The 20,336-nt window shown below is 41.2% G+C and overlaps 2 protein-coding genes across 6 annotated transcripts in view; one reads left to right on the top strand and one right to left on the bottom strand.

Moving 5' to 3' along the window:
* On the bottom strand, positions 1-6,029 carry LOC121896232 (epithelial membrane protein 3-like). Of its 3 annotated transcripts, none has more exons than XM_042409994.1 (6): positions 5,552-6,029; positions 2,663-2,839; positions 1,529-1,617; positions 1,322-1,424; positions 1,083-1,223; positions 1-665 (listed from the first exon to the last, which is right to left on the bottom strand). In XM_042409994.1, the coding sequence occupies exons 3-6, from the start codon at positions 1,604-1,606 to the stop codon at positions 487-489; spliced, it is 501 nt and encodes a 166-aa protein (XP_042265928.1). In that variant the 5' UTR covers positions 1,607-1,617; positions 2,663-2,839; positions 5,552-6,029; the 3' UTR covers positions 1-486. The 3 variants fall into 3 exon arrangements, with proteins under 3 accessions (XP_042265928.1, XP_042265927.1, XP_042265926.1); XM_042409993.1 differs by having other exon boundaries at positions 2,663-2,941; XM_042409992.1 differs by having other exon boundaries at positions 2,663-4,608.
* Positions 4,670-20,336, top strand: part of LOC121896228 (coiled-coil domain-containing protein 30-like) — a 22,131-nt gene continuing 6,464 nt past the window's right edge. Inside the window, exons 1-24 of one of the 3 annotated variants that reach the window (XM_042409980.1) lie at positions 4,670-5,256; positions 6,050-6,255; positions 7,335-7,517; positions 7,751-7,871; positions 8,183-8,373; positions 9,335-9,491; positions 9,972-10,043; positions 10,824-10,939; positions 11,026-11,144; positions 11,244-11,436; positions 11,678-11,776; positions 12,250-12,378; positions 12,662-12,799; positions 13,730-13,908; positions 14,117-14,384; positions 14,530-14,652; positions 14,882-15,052; positions 15,320-15,529; positions 15,839-15,996; positions 16,166-16,331; positions 17,031-17,152; positions 17,251-17,392; positions 18,365-18,501; positions 18,735-18,852. In XM_042409980.1, the coding sequence (XP_042265914.1) occupies positions 6,235-6,255; positions 7,335-7,517; positions 7,751-7,871; positions 8,183-8,373; positions 9,335-9,491; positions 9,972-10,043; positions 10,824-10,939; positions 11,026-11,144; positions 11,244-11,436; positions 11,678-11,776; positions 12,250-12,378; positions 12,662-12,799; positions 13,730-13,908; positions 14,117-14,384; positions 14,530-14,652; positions 14,882-15,052; positions 15,320-15,529; positions 15,839-15,996; positions 16,166-16,331; positions 17,031-17,152; positions 17,251-17,392; positions 18,365-18,501; positions 18,735-18,852 (3,333 nt within the window). In that variant the 5' untranslated portion in view covers positions 4,670-5,256; positions 6,050-6,234. The remainder of the gene's footprint in view (positions 5,257-6,049; positions 6,256-7,334; positions 7,518-7,750; positions 7,872-8,182; positions 8,374-9,334; positions 9,492-9,971; positions 10,044-10,823; positions 10,940-11,025; positions 11,145-11,243; positions 11,437-11,677; positions 11,777-12,249; positions 12,379-12,661; positions 12,800-13,729; positions 13,909-14,116; positions 14,385-14,529; positions 14,653-14,881; positions 15,053-15,319; positions 15,530-15,838; positions 15,997-16,165; positions 16,332-17,030; positions 17,153-17,250; positions 17,393-18,364; positions 18,502-18,734; positions 18,853-20,336) is intronic. The other 2 variants (XM_042409981.1, XM_042409982.1) reach the window with 2 other exon arrangements.

The following is a 20,336-nucleotide window of genomic DNA, read 5'->3' on the forward strand; positions in this document are numbered from 1 at the left end:
AGCAACTACTGAATAGATTCTACAGATGAGCTTCAGGTACAAAAAATATATATTTCCAGTTTGCTCTATAGAAAATTAAAAGTAATTCAAAGTGCCTCATATGGTTAAAAGCCTACAATACTAATAAAGAATACATAATATTGCTTTGGTATCTGTTGCCCTGGTCTACACAGGACAGCATTGGAAAATAAAAACCTTGTATTGTAAAAATGTTTTAAAACATAAAATGAGCATATATTGGAATGATGTTGAAGATTTAATGCCTGCCAAAAGATAGTCCTTTATTTCATCAATAATGTTTCCAATATATTTTCCAGTATTTACAATACAACAATTACATTAATCAAATGAGCAGAAATCATAACAAAGGCATTTGTGACAAATCTGATGTGACTCCTGCAAAATTACCATTTCTGATTAACAAGAAGTCAAGCCAGTTTTATTTATTTTTTTCTAATACTGCTGACAATGTTTTACTTTTTCAGGTCACTTTTTTTTCTTGCGCAGGTGGAGGTATATGATCCCGCTACTCAGCAACAGAGGGACACACACCCAGGCTAGGATGAAGCAGTAGCCAAAGTGTCCTGAAGTCAGGTCTCTGGAGTCCTGAAGGATTTCCTTGTTGTGTAATGTGTAGATGAGAGCTGCAGAAAAGGCTGTCAGGCCTAAAAAAAAAAAAAGAGGTATATATGATGTTTGTTTTAGGATTATTTTCACCTATCTAGAAAATACGATGATGTGCAGTTAAAATAAGGAGCAGGGTATGTTTAGCTCATATTCCTATTCATTAATATCACACACTGTAAAGTAATAGAAATGACAAGATGTACAGAGGGTGGGGGAAAAAAACATGAATACATGGCAATATATACATTTTTTGTTGAGACTTTGTTGCAGAAATGTTGATATCTGTACGTAATGCAAATTCTATGGCAGATATAGACACTCAAAAAGTATACTTATGTCACTAGGATTGCAGATTTGCATTAATGGGCACACCATAATGGGCCTCAGATGTACACCGGATTCACCATTTTTAACAGATTGCACGCTGGAAACACACTGTTTCACTCCACTGTTACCTGAAAAGACTTGACACAGCCCAGTGAAGTAGAAGAGTCCACCCTTCGACATGGTGAACAGTTGACCCAGGAAGACCAAGAAGGAGACCGAAGAGAAGACCACTGAGACGACCATCAGGACCTGAACTGCCTGAAGCCACTCTGAAAAAGGAAAACACCCAAATTTAAAAAAAAAAAAAACAGCTTAGCTTTCCAATTTTACCCTTTATGGAGGTATAGAAATAGAAGTCTTTCCTTACCAGTTTCTTTGGAGGATGCACACAACCAGGTTCCTGTGAAGTTGTCAAACCTACAGTTGTACCATAAGTCTGAGTTCTCCATCCCATCCCACACCCACCAGGACTGTAAGGAGAGATTGGACATGATACACACAGATGGATATGTTGCACTTATGAAATAATATGGTTAAAGTGTATGAACATTGAGTCCTAAAATTTGAATCCTACCTTCTCCATGGTTGCAATGAACAGCATGGCCAGTGTAATGAGATGCAGCAAGATCACAAACATAAGCAGGTACGCCATTTTCTGATTCCCTGCGAGAAACAAACAACATAGTTTAAATGTAGGCTTCCTCTGACACTGCAGTTAGCACAGAAATAGTACGTGTCCAAATTAACGTGTTTGTCGGCTCCACAGTAAATATCAGTGTTAGGAAACTTTCCTGTTTTGCCTTAGAACATAAAATGGAAAGTCTGAGTAGCTGAATATAGTATACTCTGTGTTACATAAGACCACGCTTCAAAACAGAGCGCAGTGAGTTATTTCAAAAACTTCTCTTTGACTGGGTTGTGTGTTTCCATTGTACATGGGCGGGCCCATAGAAATCTAAATGGTGCCAAAATATTTACCCAATTAACCTCTCCAACCCTGTGAATGGTTGTTTTTTTTCTCACTGCATCAGGTAAACAGTCTGTAATTCAACTTACATTTGGATTTCATTATAGCCGCTTTACTTGGCAACTTAGAGGAAATTGAAGTCTGAGGAAAAGCCTGTGATTTTAAAAGCTATTTGACACTGTACACACAGTGGCAGTGCAGAAGCAAACACTGAAGAGGCTATCGTAGCTGTAGTGCCCAGTAATTTCAGTTAACTATAAGGAGACATGAAGTGAAACCAAAAAAAAAAGAAATAAAAACATAATAGAAAGACGGAAATAAGAGACAGATGAAATTGTCTGTATAGATCTTTATCTGTAGGAGAGGTCCACTCGGGTGGGCGGTGGGTCAAATTATGTCATTACACTAGATTTCATCCATCATAAAACAGAGAATGGAAGGTAATAATTCAGTGATAAAATACTTCAAAACAAAGCAGATGGTTATAAAAGAATTCTTGGTGTAAGAAACCGGATAAAATACACATAATACAGAGATGTGATATGTAAAATCCATTATCTTTTCTCTGTTGCAAACTATGGCGCACAAAATGTGTGGCATGATTTTGCTACCCATTACTTTTAAAGCGTGTGACATTGGTGCATGAGTCACCACATTGGCATCTTTGTTTTAAAAGAATCCAGTGAAACAATGATTTAGCAAGGTTTTCATTAATATTTCATGAAAAAAGACATTACTTACCCCTGGTATTGCTTGTTCCTCTGAATCAGATCTCTGGGGCTGCTTCCCCACTCTGCAACAGTGTGCCCCTCTAGGTGGTCCTCTCCTTTCTAGTCTCGCCACACCCCCTATATTTTCTCAGTCACTCCATCCAAACTTTCCAAGGAGAACGCCCATTTCCTCTGTGGAGAAACAGCTCTGCCCTCGTAGTCCCACAGCACATCACCACCCAAAAAAAGACGCCAACAGGACCCACCCATGGGCAGTGGAAGCACGTAAAACCACATGAAAACGCCTCCTCTGCAAACAGTACACTTGGGATACTCTTTGGTATATATAATGAGCATTCCATCATATGCCATCCATGCATGATGTGGGTCTTGACTGGTCAGATATGGAAAATAAACACACGTCTGCAACATAGCTCACATTTCTGCAGCAACAACATAATGAGTATTCAGAGTGTGCTAGTCACACAGAGAACATCTGGGCGGGACACAACTTGAAGTTCATGCAGTAGGCTGAGTGGAGGTAAAAGTAAAATGACAAAAATATCAAGTTTCAAAACATAAATTACACATTTAACCCTCACAGTACCCAATACTGATTATATTCTGACCCTTCACAGTATGGAGCGAGTCATTTCTGACCTGGTTCAAGTATCCCTTTATAATTAATCTCTATACCAAATTTTGAATTTGGGTGAATTTTGAATAAATGGGTGATTAATCCTTCATTAATGTTTCAGAGAGCAGAGAAAATGTTTTCTTTAGGTTTGACACAATTCATTTATAGAGAAAATACTTTAACAATCACATCATATTATGATCTCATGTTATCTACAACAAGAGAACATAACAGCCATAATAATTTCTATGAATTTTATTAACAGTGAAGGATGTAACAATATTTTTGAATTGTAGGTTGCATTATAACTATTAAAACCATCAATCAGCACTGCCTGTAAACCACATGCCCTCCTTTTCTGTCAGTTGTGCACAGTCAACTCTGCACTGAGTGTATTAGTCAGAAAACCAACAAACTGGTTTGCAAATTTCAATCAAACAAAACTGCAAATATTACTTTTACAGTCCTTTTTGTTGTGCAGAAGTTGTATCTCCACCTCTTTTTCCCCTTGTGGCAATAAACTGAGGACTGCAGACTGATCAGGGGAAGATATGGACTACAGTGCTGCTGTCGCTGGCGTGTGGGAAAGGTGGGGTCGCCTTTGCATGAGAGAAGTCACAAGGGCCTTTCCTCCATTTCCTCCATGTTGTCCTCCTTTTCCAACACTTTCTCTTTAACTCACTGTCTCCTTTTTCAGCTTGGTTCAACAGATCCACCAAATCGCTCCTTTCACGCCACCAAATCAGTGAAATAAGCACTCAGGTACTTTTTATAGCCCTGTGAAAGCTGCCCTCCACTACAGGGGGGACTATGTTGGACAACCACTATGTTGGTTGCCTGGGAATTGATGGGTTTGATATGTTATTTTGTGTAGGCTTGTTCACAGATGCAGATGCAGTGTCAAGGCTCGTGACTCTATGTCCCCACTGTATGTACACCATATGTGATGCCTATGCACAGTTTTAGTCTTTCACTGTTTCAAGATTCCCCCATAACACCTCAAAGCCTGCCTGGGTGGAACCCTGGCAAATGTAGACATATGGTGGGAACCCAGGCAGTTCTCATGACAGTGTCAAGGTCCCCCTTGAACTCTGTCCCCACTGTCCGAATGACAGAAATACACACACATGCCAATCTGTAGTTTCACCGTTTCAAGATTCCCCATAACCTCTCTCTACCAAATGTGTTCAAAAATGTATACCAGCTGCACAAGAATAAATAATTTTGACAGATTTCCATTTTTATATATTCAGGGTTAAATTATGTACTTAGGGTGTTTTTATTGCTTTTAAATGTCAAAATTGGTCAAATCTTACCTGAACAGTGTGTAAAGGTTAAATCTAGGTTTAAAAGAAGAAAATTATGAAATTATTTAAGAATTGAATTGAACATTTTATTATTAGTATCTCTCCATTTATTCTAAAAGGAAACAATGATCAAATATTATGATAGTGATTGAGCTAAATGCTGAAATCATACCGAAGTTCTAGCATATTCGGAAATTTCACCTCCTCCTGATAGGAAATGTAAATGTTAGTTTGTCGCCACCTGGTGTTTGCATCCATAAATTGTTGAGAAAGGCTTCACCAAAAACCAAATGCGATGTCCAGCAAATACCAGCGAGTACAGTAAATACAGCATGTTACACACACAGTTGCACACAGCTTTACTGACACAAATCTTACTTTAGACAAAGCCCCGGATCAACCCTATCTGGATTAGTTAAACTCTGCGGTTATTACTCGTGACAATTAGTTTTGATGCTGTCATTTGCAACAATAATATTCCTCCGCACATTTTTTCTAATCTAAAACGAACACCACCCATAAATCCAGCACAAACACCATTTGGTTGCAGCTGTTGTGATCGACCGTCCCCTGCATCCTTTGAATGGTACGGTCCGTTGCCTAGGTGCTCGTAGAAGCCAATTCACTCCACCACGCCTGTCCTCAGCGTTTGGCTCTCCTGTCGCTTTTACCTTTTGCAAGGTGAGTAAAACTTTGACTGCACACTGCAAGCTCGACTCCACCACTGCAAATAAGTTATTGTTTGAACATAAGTGTTCAGCTGTACGTGAAATGTTCACCAGTTGCTGCCAAGCGGCCACTGGAGAAAGCTATGGCTACCGTTAGCGAGCTAGCGTAGCTGATCGTGAAGTATACTAACTTTGGAGCTAACTTTGCTAACTAGCTAGTGCTGCGGGTCGTCACGGTTGTCCGTTTTTGTTATTTACTAACTTATTATAACAGTACGTGGTTTGCAAATCTGTAATTATTAGCTTACCACATCTTTCTGACTAGTGAGCTTGCGTGGCCAAAAGGAATGCAAGTGCCTGCTGTCCTACAAAAACCTTCGTTTGCTCCTCCTCGTCAGACATTTTGGAGAGAATGCTTAGCTGGAAAATAAATATTTTCAACCCCACATGAGGTGAAAGTCGTCACTAGCGACACCGTTCACAATCCAAGAAATGAGTACAGATTTTGATGCTAAATGCAAGGAGGTTCCCAAGTGCAGGACAGGGAAACGCCTGCATAGAAGATAAAGATGATACTCCTTTGGCTGTCCGTGTTAAATACCTCATGATAAAACAGCAGTGTATTTAACATAGCTAATCAGCTAGACGTTTTGCATGGCTTCGGGTGATGCAATGTAACTAAGTTGTTAAACTGTACAGCGCCAGTACACGGCTAAGCTGAAGCAGCTAGTCTAATCTCTAAGCGTGTGGTCGCAGGTCCTATCATGACTGGACAGCATTGTTCTAAAGTGTCTCATCTTTTACAGGGGATGTCAAGGGCAGGAGACGTTGTCATGGATGAATTTCAGCAACAATGGGAGTGACGAAGTTTGAAGATCGACTGAGTTGTATTCTGTGAGATGCTAGGCTAAATTGTTGTTTGGAATCAGTCACTTTCACCACTGAGGAAAAAGGTCATCACTCACAGATGCAGCTTCATCCAGCTTAATGCATGACCATGGATCATGAAGAGGTAACATTCATAGCTGTCAATTTCCTTACAGATGACATTAAGCCAGTCACTGATGCTTGGTGCCAGTTATCAATAGCAGAAATATTTAAGGAACAAGTTTGAATCCACTTTGTTTTGGTATTCTCAAAAGCTTTTTGTCCACTGGCCACAGTGTCTGCTGGCAATTTTTACTTTGTCGTTGGCTGATATATGTTTATAAGTTCATTTAAAAAATGATTGTGATGCATGCAAAAGTGATTGTTGGAGTGAATCAGGATGGTTGTTGTTGTTGTTAATGTCTGATCTTGTAGCCACAGCATCAAGAGTATGGACCTGTTACTGTGATGTTTAAGTACAAGAGGTACATGAGACCTGATACCTAGCTTGTGACAATACGTTGCATGTTGTTGGAGTAGTGACCGCTCGTGCAGTAGTCTAATGCTTCATAGGGGGCCTGCTCAGGTTACAGAGCCTACAAAGTACAGTATTGAATTCAGCAACAGGTGTTTAGTGCTGGCATGCCCCTCTGATGTTGTGTCCCTCTCCAATGTGTCCCACAAACGGATCACTTTTCAGCGAGACTGACAACCTTGATGTCTTTTGTTCATGCTTTAGTTTACAGGATAGTTTTAAATTATTTTTTTAGCAAAAGTAAGTCATACACAAGTAAAGATATTTAGCTTATCATGTTGCCGGTGTGACAAATATTCAAAAAAAGCAGCATGTAGCAGTATATAACAGCATAATACACACAAAGTTCAGGAAACTCTGTGCATATCTAGCTTGGATATCAGCTTTTAGCTAGATGACACTTGATGAATGCACATATGCTACAATAATCAAAGCTTTAAAATGAAACTATCTATAAACTGTATACCCAAGGCTACTCATTCAAAGACAAGCTTAATTTGCAGATCCTTTCACCACAGCACTGAAAGGTATTTCACTTTATAAAATCTTACAAGCTGCAACTTAATATAACATTTCAGCACACAATAGATAGAAAGATAGATAGATACTTTATTAATCCTAAAGGGAAATTTAAAAAAATACCCAATTAACTGGACACAAAACAATATGCTCCTCTTCTGGGTCCTCAGGTGCTGACGGAGCTCGACCAGATTTCTATGCGACTTCAGGAGGATGGTTTGCCTCCAGCAGCCAGTCCCGAGGAGCGGCAGCGCCACCTGTGGCAGCAGCTGCTCAACAGTGAGGCAAAGCTTCAGTCAGCCACCCAGGAGCTGCAGACCGTACGTACCCAGCAGGCCAATGAGATGAAGGAGGTGAGATGTTTTGGAGTATTTGGTGTTTTAGTACACTAACTGTTGATGTCATAGACCTTTTGACCAAACTGTGAATGATGGACATAATTTGTTCCTCCTTTTCATTGAAACTACTGTGCAGACAGTGCTGTAGCTCATGACAAGAGTGCATTAAATAATACTGAAAAACTCTGAGATGTGTGCAAGGCAATGCCAACAGAATTTCTTTGCTTATATTTCTTTTTGTCTGTCAGGTGGAGAGCTATGTTGCACATATTCGTGGGCTGCTGCAACAGCGTGAGTGTCTGACTGCGGGCTATGAGAGAGACAATGAACAACTGCGACAAGAGCTTCACCACATCAGACAACAGCAAGGTGAGTTCAGTGTGACTGTAGTGCAACATTGGCTTTCTTTCCTTTGGGTTGTAGCCTAGTCTGGCTCCACAGAACTCCGTAGCAGGATATTTTATACACACCTTAGCTTACATTTTCTTTTTCCATGTATGTTCTAAAATCTTTCTGTGAATATGTCAAAGCATAGGATCTGTGAGATAGATATTAAATTGTGTTTATACTAAGTCTGCTGCCATACAACAATACTTCTGATATTTCTATCCTGTCTTAAATGTTATTTCATAGTCCTGCCTGACAAACTACTGACCATTGAAAACTCCCCTTTCTTCCAGAGAGCCAGAGCAAGGAGCTGGCGGAGATGTTGGCCCAAGAGGACCTTGGGGAGATGGGCTTGAGCAGCCCCAGTGAACAGGTGGCTTACTTGCTGGTGGAGAGGGCCACACTGCTGGAGAGGCTGGAAGCTGCTGAGAGGAGACTTGACAGTCAGAGCCTCCCTGACAACTTAAGGGAGGTCCACCTCCAGGTAAAGGACTTACCTATGTCAGAGGACTGTGAAATTTCACAGGAAACAGGAAAGGAACCACACAAGGCAATGTGAATATAGTATATGCTGTGGTGTAAATAATTTTCATCATTTGAACTGCCTCCACCATATTGAATAATGAATTTACAGTCTCTGGTAAAACTTAATTTTCAAATGAACCTGTTCCAAAGGCTTCATGTGTAGTGAACTGTAATGGTTAACTATCCTAAGCAAATGCAGAAACCACATAAACTTGTTGAGGTGAGTCTCTGTCTCTTCTTTGTGCTGCTGGTGGAAGACATCGGGGTGTTGCCTCCCTCCTCCTTTTCTTTTAACTTTTAATGATAACTCATTTATTGTCTAGTGTGATTCTGCACACACTGGTCTTTCCTCTCAGCAGGGTTCATCCCAGAGTCCATGGAAGAAGCTGTTTGGGCTGCGCAGGTCTGGTCAGAGCAAACACAATATTACCCCTGTAGGTTCCCACCTCACAGCTTATACTGACATAACTAACACAGGTGTTGTGATAAAAAGCCAAACAGGGGCATCACTGGCTTGTTTCAGAGTGGCACTACTTTTTAAAATAACAAGCTGACGATGTGCGCATGACCGCTATGATGCAGACGACATTGCCTGTCTCACTAACACATCTGTGAATCTAATTTTCTAACAACTGATGGGAGCTCACACAGGGTGGACGGGCATGTCACAGGTAACAGCATGTGTACTTTTCCTCCCACTTTTTTCTCTTTGCAGGTGAATCATAATGCTGAAATACAAGTTATTAATTTATTTGCCCTCACTTCTCTCCAGGCCTGCAGTGATGATGAATCTCACCCTCAAACTGCATGTCTCTGACAACAGCATGCTGGGTCACTTGCATCTCCAAGTCTAACTAGCAATATTTTCACCAGCTGTACTACTCCCACTTTAACCATCATGCATGATTCTTTGACATTAGGCCCACAGCGAGGAGATTTCTCTCGAGCGAAATGAGCGCCAAAGGCTGGAGCGGGACTTGGAAGAGGCGTCAAGCAGGCTGGCGATGGCTCATCAGGATATCCGAAGACTCAACAATGAGCTGGATGTTGCCAAAAACAACAACTTTGACTCAAGTGGTATGTTAAAGACTTTCAGTATGTGTCCCTCAAAGAATTATGAGTCTATGTTAGAATTTGATGTAATGTTTTTAAGGACTTTATACACTGATGTTCAAATTTTGTATATTGTTTTTGCACATTGTTGCTGCTTGAATGGTTGTAAAGTAACACACATATGATGGCATAGAGAACCATGAATGCCCAGATTTACACATGCAGCCCCAATGCCTGGTCTACCCAGCTTGTTGTCCATGAACATGTGGTGTTGTATTTGTCCAGCTCTTATTTCTTCCTCTGCTGAAATGTCAATATTACTCTATCAGGGCACACATTTGGTAAATATAGTAACTTCACTTTCTATCAGTGTGTGCCAATTCTTTCAGTGTGTTATTCTATCCAACTGCAATAAGTCATTAACAGCATATGCAAAGAAATATTTTAAAAACCACAAATAAGCAGAAAGCATATTTTCTATTAAAAATATGCTTATAATCTCAGGATCAGAGCTTCAGGGAACGGTCCATGAAGTAGAGAACCTGAGGAAGGAAGTGGACAAACTGAAACACTGTGGTGAGACAGATTTGAGTGTGAACTTAAAAACTGACATTCAGTGTGGGACGTTAACACCGGCCACGTTGTTTTGGAGTTTTACTTCTCTAAAATTCTGGTTGCCTAGAAATTGAATTGGTTCAGTAGCGTTTAACATGGTTTGGATATTACTGATTCTGATTCTACTTATTGGATTGAGTTTGTATGTAGTTGTAATTTCATTGTATTTAGATATAAGTTACTACTAGTGACACGACCTCACTACATAGTTGATTAACTTACTTTTACATGTCCCTGTCCTTTGGCTCTCACACTTTGAATATAGGACATTACTTTATTCCTTTATGTTGAGATCAGCCTGGTGCAAAAGGGTTTCATGACGTTGGTTTAAGAGATGTAGAGATATTCTCCCTTGACATACAAGTAGTATTTTGGCTGAATCTTTATGTTTTCTCAGGAGGCTCAGTCAAATCTTGAAGCAGCTGCCACATGCATTCATGGTTTAGCTTCAACTAGTGATGTAATAGTCCTGTAAATTAGTTAAAATGCTTAATGTGGTTTGCTGTAAGGACTGAACAAGAAAATTTGAAACTCTTTTTCTCTTACCCACCGTTCTGGACAAATGTCACCTGCCGTTGACAGCCATTGTGCGTTTTTGGTATTACCTTAACAATTACTACTCATAGTTTATGTGTAAAATCTTGTTTAAGGTCTAGGCAGGCAAACCAAGACAAAAGAAACCTTGTCTAGTATACAGTATTTATTTTATATCTTCATGGTAATGGTTTTGTCTCCTCCTAGATATGATGAAGCTGCAGAGAGCCAAAGAGCAAAATGACAGACTGGATGCTGAGAATAGAGCTCTGAGGGAGAGAGTGCGCCTTTTAGAGTCTGAGAAGAACAATCTCCGTGACCAGGTTGGTCATTTATGTATGATTATATGTATTAATGTATAAATTCCATACGTTCCAGCTTGGCATTGTCTGGTGTTGTGTTTGTCCAGTTGGCAAGAAATGATACAGACCAAGATGTTGCAGCCAAAGAGGATCCAAAGGACAAAAGCATTAACAGTGATCCACAAAGCCATCTGTCAGCTACAGAAAAGGATCTCATTCACAAACGGTAAATATTAATTCCTCAACAACTGCATCCTGGTTAATAGAGCAACAAATTAATGTTGACTTTGTCAGTCTGACTTGAATCATCATCATTCTTTGTCAGGTGTCGTGCGGCCATGGAAGACAGGCTTGTACAGGTGAAGGAGCTGGAAAGGCAACTTCTGAGGCTACGCAAGGAACAGGAGGAGCTGGAAGAGAGGAACGAGGAGCTGGAGTCCCTGCTGGGGGAGACCCAGAATGCTAGCAAGGAGGAGAGGCATCGCCATGAGGGAGAACTGGAGGGACTGCACAGGAAGGTAATGAGCAGCACTAAATTCTTCCTCGAAATCTATATGAATCTTACCTGGATTGATGGATTATTTACTGATCATTATTTTGGTTTTGAAACCTGAGAAGTTGAGGAAAGCTAGTTTTGCAGACATGAATTAATGCCAGTCCTTGATTAGAAGAACAAAGACAGTATAATTTGGTCTAGGACGTGGCTTGGAAACGGTGTTCTCTCTAAAGGCTCAGTAATGATCTGAACTGGTCATGCAGATCAAAAGCCTGGAGGGAGAGCTGAAGAAGCAGGATACCCAGGAAAAACTGTTAAAGAACGGAGAAGAGGTCAAAGCCAATGAGTCCTACTTACAGCTGGTAAGACAAAACTCATTTTTGAATATCATTGTTTCCTCTGTGTTAATTACACAGTCAGTGTGTGTCAGTGTAGTGAGAACACTGGGGCTCGTGATGCACAAATAAAAATAAAAAATAAAATAACTTTTAAATGTTTTTTGTATTATAAGTAGCGCAAGAACAAGAATGTGATCAAGACGGGTATAAAATTTGAGGAAACTGTTCTCTCAACTCAAATAGAATAAAATAGAAACCAGTTTTACTACACAATGAAATTCTTACCCGGTTTTCCTCTCAGATCGCCACACATAGAAAGTTAAATGTTAAAAGGAGTAATAATGTTAAACCTTAACCATCAGTGTGTGAAGATAAATCATATAAATCATGGTACATCAAAAGATTTTATGTACTTCAAATTGACCTCACATTTATAGACTTCATGACCTCAATTGAACTTATAATTGCATTGTGTTCCCCTCTCACCGTGTATGAAGCACTTAAGGGACAGCAGCCAGGAGAGGTTGGCTCTGCTAGAAGCTCGTCTGACTGAGGAAAAGGACTGGAGGAAACAGCTGGAGGTGGACCTCAGTGCTGCCCAGGCCGCACTTAAAAAAGACAAGGAGGTAAACACCACATATATCTAATGCTTCATCTGACTGTGCACAAAGAATAATAACACCACAGATACACAAGGGTGTGCAATTAAATTTATAGTTAAAGAAGTTTAGTTCTGATGCTTTTTTGTCATATTATAAAGAAAAATATTCACTGGAAACACACGTGCAACTAAAACAGGAATGGAAAAAAGGAAGTAGTGCCATGCGTGTTAATTGTCAATTTTAACCCATCACAAAACACATATTTTCTTTAACAGCACAAACTTTCTTCACTCTCAACACATACAAGGCTTTGCAGATAGGCGAGCGAGAGCTGAAGAAGCTGAGACTCGAGGTCAACAGCCTTCAGACTGAATGCCAACAAGGGAAAACACTCATCAAGAGCCTCAACCAAGTCAAGGGGGAAAAAGCCATTCTGGAGGAAAAGGTTTGTTAATTTTGTCCACTGACACATTGCATAAGTCTTTTTAAACATGATGTAACTTGAATGTTTATAAAAATACAGGAAATATTTAAAGAGATAAAAATAAGGTTTTAGTGGAAATAGTGCAAAGTAGACTGGTAGAGCACAACCATAAACCATCAGTGCGGAACTTTTACATATAAATTCAAGCCCTTGCCAAACAAGATCACACAATGCTGATTAAGTCTATCACTGCTAGTTAAATCTCTGTATTTCACAGTATATGTTTTTAAATCTCATGTCGGGCATAACATTCCCGTGCTGGCCGTTTGACCATTAATTGTGCTGCTCTTCAAGGCTTTCCAAATGTTGTTGGACTGAATGGATCAAATTCTGATAGTGAAATGAGTCGTTTTGCGGGGGTTGTGTGACGCTCAAAACAATTTATCCACCGATTTACAGCCGCAACAGTAGGTTACGGCCAGTCGTGTACTGGCATACAGGGACAAATCCCGGTGGGCTGGAAGACCATTAGAAAAATATGTTTTTGGGCTGGTGGACCATCAAAACATATCTGTTCTTTGTGTTCCTGCCATTTGGGGTGCGCATGAAAGAGTGCTGCATGTCTGTGTCAGGCAATCACAGCTGAGCGCCCCCTTTATTCTCACTGCCAGGAGGGGGAGACAAAAGTCCTGAACTCCAGCTTTAATAAGCAAAAATATGCCCACTTCCATTGTTCAAGTGTTTATAAAAAATAGTCTTAAAATGTGAACATAATATAATATATATGTATATTCAGTGTTAATCAAGGAAAATTGACTTGACAACATAAAAATATGTCAACATTAATTTACAGCATACGTACAGGATTTGCCAAAACTTGCATCATATTGAAATTTACACCATTAAAATGAATTTCTGTCTGTCATCTGTCTTTGACTCTTTGTCTGCCAGGTAGCCCAGATGGAGCGCGCCCACCGCCGACTCCAGAGTGAGGCAGAGCACTACAAGGACAGTAACCAGACCCAGGAGGACCTGCGGGAAAACCGGTTGCAGGTTGACCAGCTGCAGGAGCAGGCTGACCGGCTAACCATGGAACTCAGCAGCCTCCAGACAGCACACAACAGACTGAGGTTGTTGTCAGTTTAGACTTCACAGTGCTCAGAGTATCATGCAGTTGTATTTTTGAAACATGTGGGTTGAAATAGAGATGGAGCAGAGCTGGGAGAGACATGATAGCACTGCTGCAGCTGGTACTTCTATCTTGTTTCTTGGCTGGTCACAAGATAGGACTGGCACGCCGGAGCTTACCTGTTTTGCATACGTGTGCATACTTTGCAGGGATGAAATGGTTTCTGAGCGGCTGCAGACTGCTGAGCTCCAGGCCAAACTGAGCAACAGTCTCCAGGAGAAACTGGCGGCTGAGGAGGAAAGAGAGAGACTGGAGCTCGAGGTACAGCGCCTCAAGGGGCAGATCCAGTGGCATCAAGAGCAGCTCTCCTTGACAAAGGAAGCACTTAGTAACAACCAGAAATCTGAATTGCTCACAACTCACATAGAGTGTAGGCTTAGTCCAGTGGAGAGGACTAAGGATGAGTGCCTGGATCAGGTAAGTTCATGTCCATCAGTAGGGTAATTTCCCCACCAACTCAAAGTCACTGATCCTAACCTTTGACCTGCTTGTAGCAGAAGGGAATTTCCTCTGCCAGAATCATATATGATTTATATATTGCATGTGTGTGTTGTGTGTGTAGCTTTCATGTCTGAAGCAGGAGCTGAATCATCTGCAGACCAAGCTGGGGGAGGAGCGGCAGCTGGCCTCTCAGCACCAACTGGCTCTGCAGGCTCAGATCAATGAAGCCCAGGCACGAATCAAGGTGCATCTTATCCTAAAACATCATTAACATTCCCAAACAGTCATGCTGTTTCTGCAGCTCAATTTAAAATACCTCCTTATGTATTCACTAGATTTAAGTTTCAGTTTATTATATGATTGGCTTTTCATTGCTTTACTCTTCATATCGTGGAAGCTTCATTGTGCATTCATACTTAAGTTAATAGCCGATTTGAATATATCACAGCCCTGTCTCTTTTTTTGCTCATTAGTCCCAGGACTTAGTGATGAGCCAGAAGTCAGAGGAGGCTAAACAGACGAAACAGGACCTGCAGAGGGCACAGAGTCTGTTCACCTCAGCAGAGAGAGAGTTGCGCTATGAGAAGGAGAAGAACATGGACCTGAAGAGACACAACACCCTGCTGGACCAGGAAAAAATGAAAGTTGGTATTTAATTACAGCACATTTGGAATTTCCTGAATGCCACTGATAGTTATCACTTAATCATCATTCTGTTTTTCACTCAGTCACCTCACTGTGAATACTAATTATGATGAGCAAATGTGAAACTGTAACATAAACGTTAACAGGAAAGAAAGGTGCTATACAAATAATTCTAACTGTTAGATAGTTTATAATATAGTTGTTATATTGGTGTTAAACATCCTTTTCTGTGTTCATGCTCTGTTGTCTCATTCTGCTTCCTTCAGCTTTGTGCAGAGCTGAAGCAGGTTCAGACCAAGCTGGTCCAGTTGGAGCAGAGCGTCCACACTCAGGCGGCTGATTCTGAACGTCAGCAGCAAAGAATCAGGGAACTGGAGCTGGAACTGGCACGCAACTCCACAAACCGCAGCACCACCACCAGTCTGCAGGAGGACCTGCAGGCCGAGAGGGCACGGCTCATTGCTGCTGACAAGAAGGTCAGTGCCGGGGCAAGAAATCACTGCCTGGTGTTTCCATGGTTAGACCAGTTCAGCCTACTTTATGATAAAGGCCTCAGGTTTTATTCATTAGTTCCTCCTCTATGGTTTAGGTTCTGCTTGAGCCCTGTCGTAGTCTTTGGTTGGAATGAAAACCTGCATACTGAGTCCTTGTGGTTGTGGTGGTGTGGTTTCCTGTGTCCTGAAATGCTACACAGCAGATAGGATATTGCACATAGCCATTTTTAAAAATTTGCGATATGATTTCTGTCTCACTGAGTGAAGCCTGTGGCTCTATTGTGATGGCAGGTGTTGGAGCTGCAGCAGCAGCTTAAGAGTGCCCAGCACCAGCTGCGCATGGAGGAAGCTCGGGCTGGTGAGAGCAGTCGCCTCGAGAGGGACAGCAGGGATCTGTCTGACACCTTGTCAGCCCTGAGAGCCCAGCAGCAGGAGGAGCACATCACCAGGTCACACACACTGCAGAGCTGCTGACACTGCCCAGTTTGATTTAGTTTCATCAGTAGAAAAATTGTCATAATCAACACTGCAAGTTTTCGGACATGATGCTGATTCATATTACATAGAAGTGCTTTCTCCCCCGCCCTCCATCCATCTTCTCCTTCATTCTTCCCTCAGGAAGCTGATAGAGCAGCGTGAGGAAGAGCTGCAGCAGCAGGTGCGCTCCCTCAGGCTGAAGGAGGCGTCCCTGACCAGGACAAATGCAGAGCTCAGCCACCGTGTCCAGCAGCTGGACACCCGTCTATCCATCCTGGAGGCTGAACTTAACAAGGCCAGAGAGGAGGTAACGAACAGTGTACAACAGTCGATCAGATGTCATTAGTACTGCAGGGTGTTTCCACTCTTGAAGCGTCTTTTACACTCCTACTATGTCGGTTTCACAAAGATTAGAATCAAATGTGATTCACAACTTACATCCATTGACACATTCTCAGTCTTTACTTAGCTTCTAAATGGGATCACATCTGTGCAGGTGGTTGATCTTTTTCTTTTTTTCTGCCCTGTTGTAAGTTTGTATTTCCCAAGCACAAGTTCTCATCATGTATTAAACAGGAGTGTTATATGCCTTGTTTTTCCAGAGGTGTCGTGCTGACAGCTCATATCCAGAACAATGTTTATACAGTCTGGTTGAGCTCTGTCACTTTATCTATACCTCTAGTTTAAAGCTGTTCAATCAGTTGCTGCAACCCCATAAATTCCCAAAAGACCCTGCTTGTGTCATATCTTTTTACTGTAGTCTTATGTTTTTTCAAATATGTTGTAATCATTTAGTGCTACTTGACTTTTTGTTGGAATTTGCACATAAACATAGTCCCTGCATTAAACTGCTGAAACTATGCATTGTGTATTGTGGCTTGAATTGTATTTTATAGGAGTTTTCAACAACAAAAAATAAAGAAAGTAATTTTTCCCCTGAAGCTTAAAAATGTGTTTTATCCAGTTTGAATTTAGTTTAAAACTATGTTTTGTATTTGTCCTCTAGGCGAGAGACGGTCAGACGTCGAGCCACAGACTGAAAGAGGAGCTGGCGGCCAGTCAGCAGGAATATGACAGACTGCAGGCCGAGCTGCAGCAGGTTCTCTTCCAACTGGACACACACGTCAGGTTAGACACACCCACACATGTACAGTCCATTGTATAATCTAATTAAGACACATGGAGATATGGTTGCTTTTCCCATGCTCCTCTTCTCCTCCAACCAGGAAGTACAATGAAAAGCAGAGTCAGCACAAGACAAAGCTGCGTCAGGCCAAGCAGGTCTTTCTCAAGGCCACTACACAAAGGGACAGCACCATCCAGAGACTGGAGAACGACCTGGCGCTGGCCTCCAGCCTCTCACACAAGGTCAGGCACATGATGATGTCACTATCCAGTCATTATGTCACTGATGTTATGGAAACAGGTGTTACACTTCCTGTTGTATCAGAATGCTTCCTGAGTCCCTTTAGCTTCTAAATATTCAGGAAAAGATGTTTGTGTTGTCGTAGTTTGAGTTATCATCCTTACTTTCTCGAAATAAAAATATGAATTAGTTACTAAATCACAGAGTAGTTTTCACAGCTTGGGGCAAGGTTGCTCAGTTCAGATGTTCTGCATTTAGAAGTGGATTGTAATGTGTATAGAACATAAAGATATACTGTGCAGGATTTTCCTAAAAAACAATGTATAGACTCATACAAAAGTAATCCCTCTCAATCATCACTTATGACCCACTAGAAGTGTGTGGCAGTATATTTATCTGCAGAGACTCTGCCTTCTGCCTGTATTTTCTTATTATTTTGCTGTGTTTGGGATTTTCAGGGCATCAACCTTTGGGCAGTGGGTGTGTAGCCCCCAGCCAATAACAGTGTGCAGGGTGTGAGGTCGGGACTCGTAGCATAGCGACTAGGTTACAATGCTGTCTCCGTCTCTCTCCTCTGCTCCGCTCTGCTCTCTGTCTCTGTCTCATGGATATATAAAGAGCTGCAGGTCTGTGTGTCTGCTTGACCGAGGGCGGGGCTGAGCTCCACACGCAGAGCAGAGAGGCCAAAGCGCACAGGATAAAGCTCTGTATTCACACAAAATCCAGCAATGCGGTACCTCCTTGCAGGGTTGTGCCGAGGTGAAACAATTCACGGCTTTGTTCTCACCAGCGCTGCTCACTCTCATCATTCTCTCTCTCTCTCTCTCTCTCTCTCTCTCTCTCTCTCTCTCTCTCTCTCTCTCTCTCTCTCTCTCTCTCTGCCGGGGAGGAGGGGCCAACTTTGAAATGCTGTGTGTTTACAAACACCAACCGACAAATCCTGAAAGTTGTCTAAAATGTACTGTGCTCTACAGGAGAAGGAGAGGATCCACAAAGTGGTGGAGGAAAACGAGAAGATTTTGGAGGAGAAGAGGGTGCTGTTGCTGAAGATAAGTGAGGCAGAGGAAATGGGCAGCAACGGCATGAGGGCCGCGTCCACAGCCCAACACAGGTATTGTATTGAATCACACTAATGAATGACTAAAATTGTTGTTCAGATGTTTGACAGATGTTTCAGATGTATTTAATGTATTTAATGAAGGAATACTAATGTATTTAATGAATGAATACTAAAAATTGTATAAATTGGGTGACTAATTGTCACCCTAAATTGGTCATTGATCTACATGCCCTAGTGAAGACATATTCATATTGTGAGTGAGTGTGAACATTAATGTGTTCTAGGGTCAATGTTTTAGAAGTGGAAAACAGACAACTACAGGATCGAACCCTGAAGCTGTCCAATCAAGTCAGTTCCTTAGAGCGCGCCCTGAGGAACGTCCAGTCATTTTACAGCCTGGAGGTAACACCACACACAAATCTTTATGCCTGAAGTCTTTATGGGACATGCCACCCAAGGCCAATTTTCTAAAACAGCTCATACAACATTAATTCACTTCAAATTTATTTGTATAGCACCATCTCCTACAAAAGCAGTTCAAAGTGCTTTACATAAAAAAGAAAGCAAAAATGTGCAAATAAAGAGAAACATGCATACATATGTATAAAATCACAAATATATACACGCATATAAACAAACATACTGTACAAATACAGCGTGTTCATTTAAGAAAATGCTCAACTAAAAAGGAAAGTCTTTAGTTTTCTTTAAAAAAAACAAAACAGCGTAAGCGCAAGTCTAAATTCAGCAGGCAAACTGAGGTGCATAAATACTGAATGCCATCTCACTAGAGTTTGAAAGTGCTCTAGGCACATGGAGGAGATATCCACCTTGTGATCAGAGAGATCTGCTGAGGTTATAAACTGACAGCATGTCTAAGATGTACTGTGGAGCCAGACCAGCAAGTGCTTTGTAAACCAAAAGGAGGATTTTGGTTTTGAAGTATTCTGAAAACAACAGGTAGCCAGTGGAGGTTCTGGAGGACTGGAGTTAAACGGTCTGATCTTTCTGTCCTGATTAGAACTCATGCAGCTGAGTTCTGGATAAGTTGTAATCTATGGATTGTTTTATTTGGAAGACCCATGAACAGAGAGTCGCATTAATCCAGCTGCTCATAACAAATGCATGCATAAGTTTCTCTGAGTCAGATTGAAAAAAAAAAGCCTCTGATTCTGGAAATGTTTCTGAGTTGGAAAAAGGCAACCTTGGTAATGCTGTTAATATGATGCTTCCATCCATGGTTACACCTAGGTTTTTAATTGGGTCACTTGGTTTTAGTGATCTGGACTCCAGGTACTCACAGACAAGGTGTCTCTGGGCTTTAGCATGTATGACCAAAATCTGAGTTTTCTTCCTGATCAGCTGAAGGAAGTTTTCTGCCATCCAGTGGTTGATTTCATCCAAGCAGCTGACGAGGGAGTTTATGGGTTGGAAATCATCGGTGGATAGTGAGATGAGAAGCTGCGTGTCATTGACATAATTATGGTAGCTGATGTTATGTTTGCTGATACTGTAACTACGGGGAAGCATATATAGGTTGAACAGAAGAGGACCCAGGATGGAGCCCTGCGGGACCCCGCAAACTAATTTATGTCAGTTGGAGTAGGAAGTCCCCAAGTGTGACAATGAAATCATGATTATGCAAGTAGAATTTAAACCACTGGAGAACCGTGCCAGACAGACCCACCCAGTTTTTTAGCCTTTCTTCATCTTTAATTACATTAGTACTGAAAGATGAAGAATTTCAAATTTAATTGTCACTGCTGATGCTGAATGTTTCCTAGGTTAAAAAAGGGGCTTTCACTAAGGTTTGACCAAATGTTAAATAGGTGACATGTCCCTTCCTCTGTTGTAAAAGGAGACTTTAATGTCTGTTGATCTTTAAT

This window comes from Thunnus maccoyii, chromosome 4 (assembly GCF_910596095.1).
Source record: "Thunnus maccoyii chromosome 4, fThuMac1.1, whole genome shotgun sequence".
Lineage (NCBI taxonomy): Eukaryota > Metazoa > Chordata > Actinopteri > Scombriformes > Scombridae > Thunnus > Thunnus maccoyii.

Bases quoted from the DNA above. Each gene is read 5' to 3' on its own strand.
- LOC121896232 (XM_042409994.1), bottom strand. From the start codon at position 1,606: ATGGCGTACCTGCTTATGTTTGTGATCTTGCTGCATCTCATTACACTG. The intron at 1,425-1,528 runs GTAGGATTCAAA...CTCTCCTTACAG, and splicing joins TCATTGCAACCATGGAGAAG to TCCTGGTGGGTGTGGGATGG. The intron at 666-1,082 runs GTAACAGTGGAG...TTTTTTTTTTAG, and splicing joins GCTGTGTCAAGTCTTTTCAG to GCCTGACAGCCTTTTCTGCA.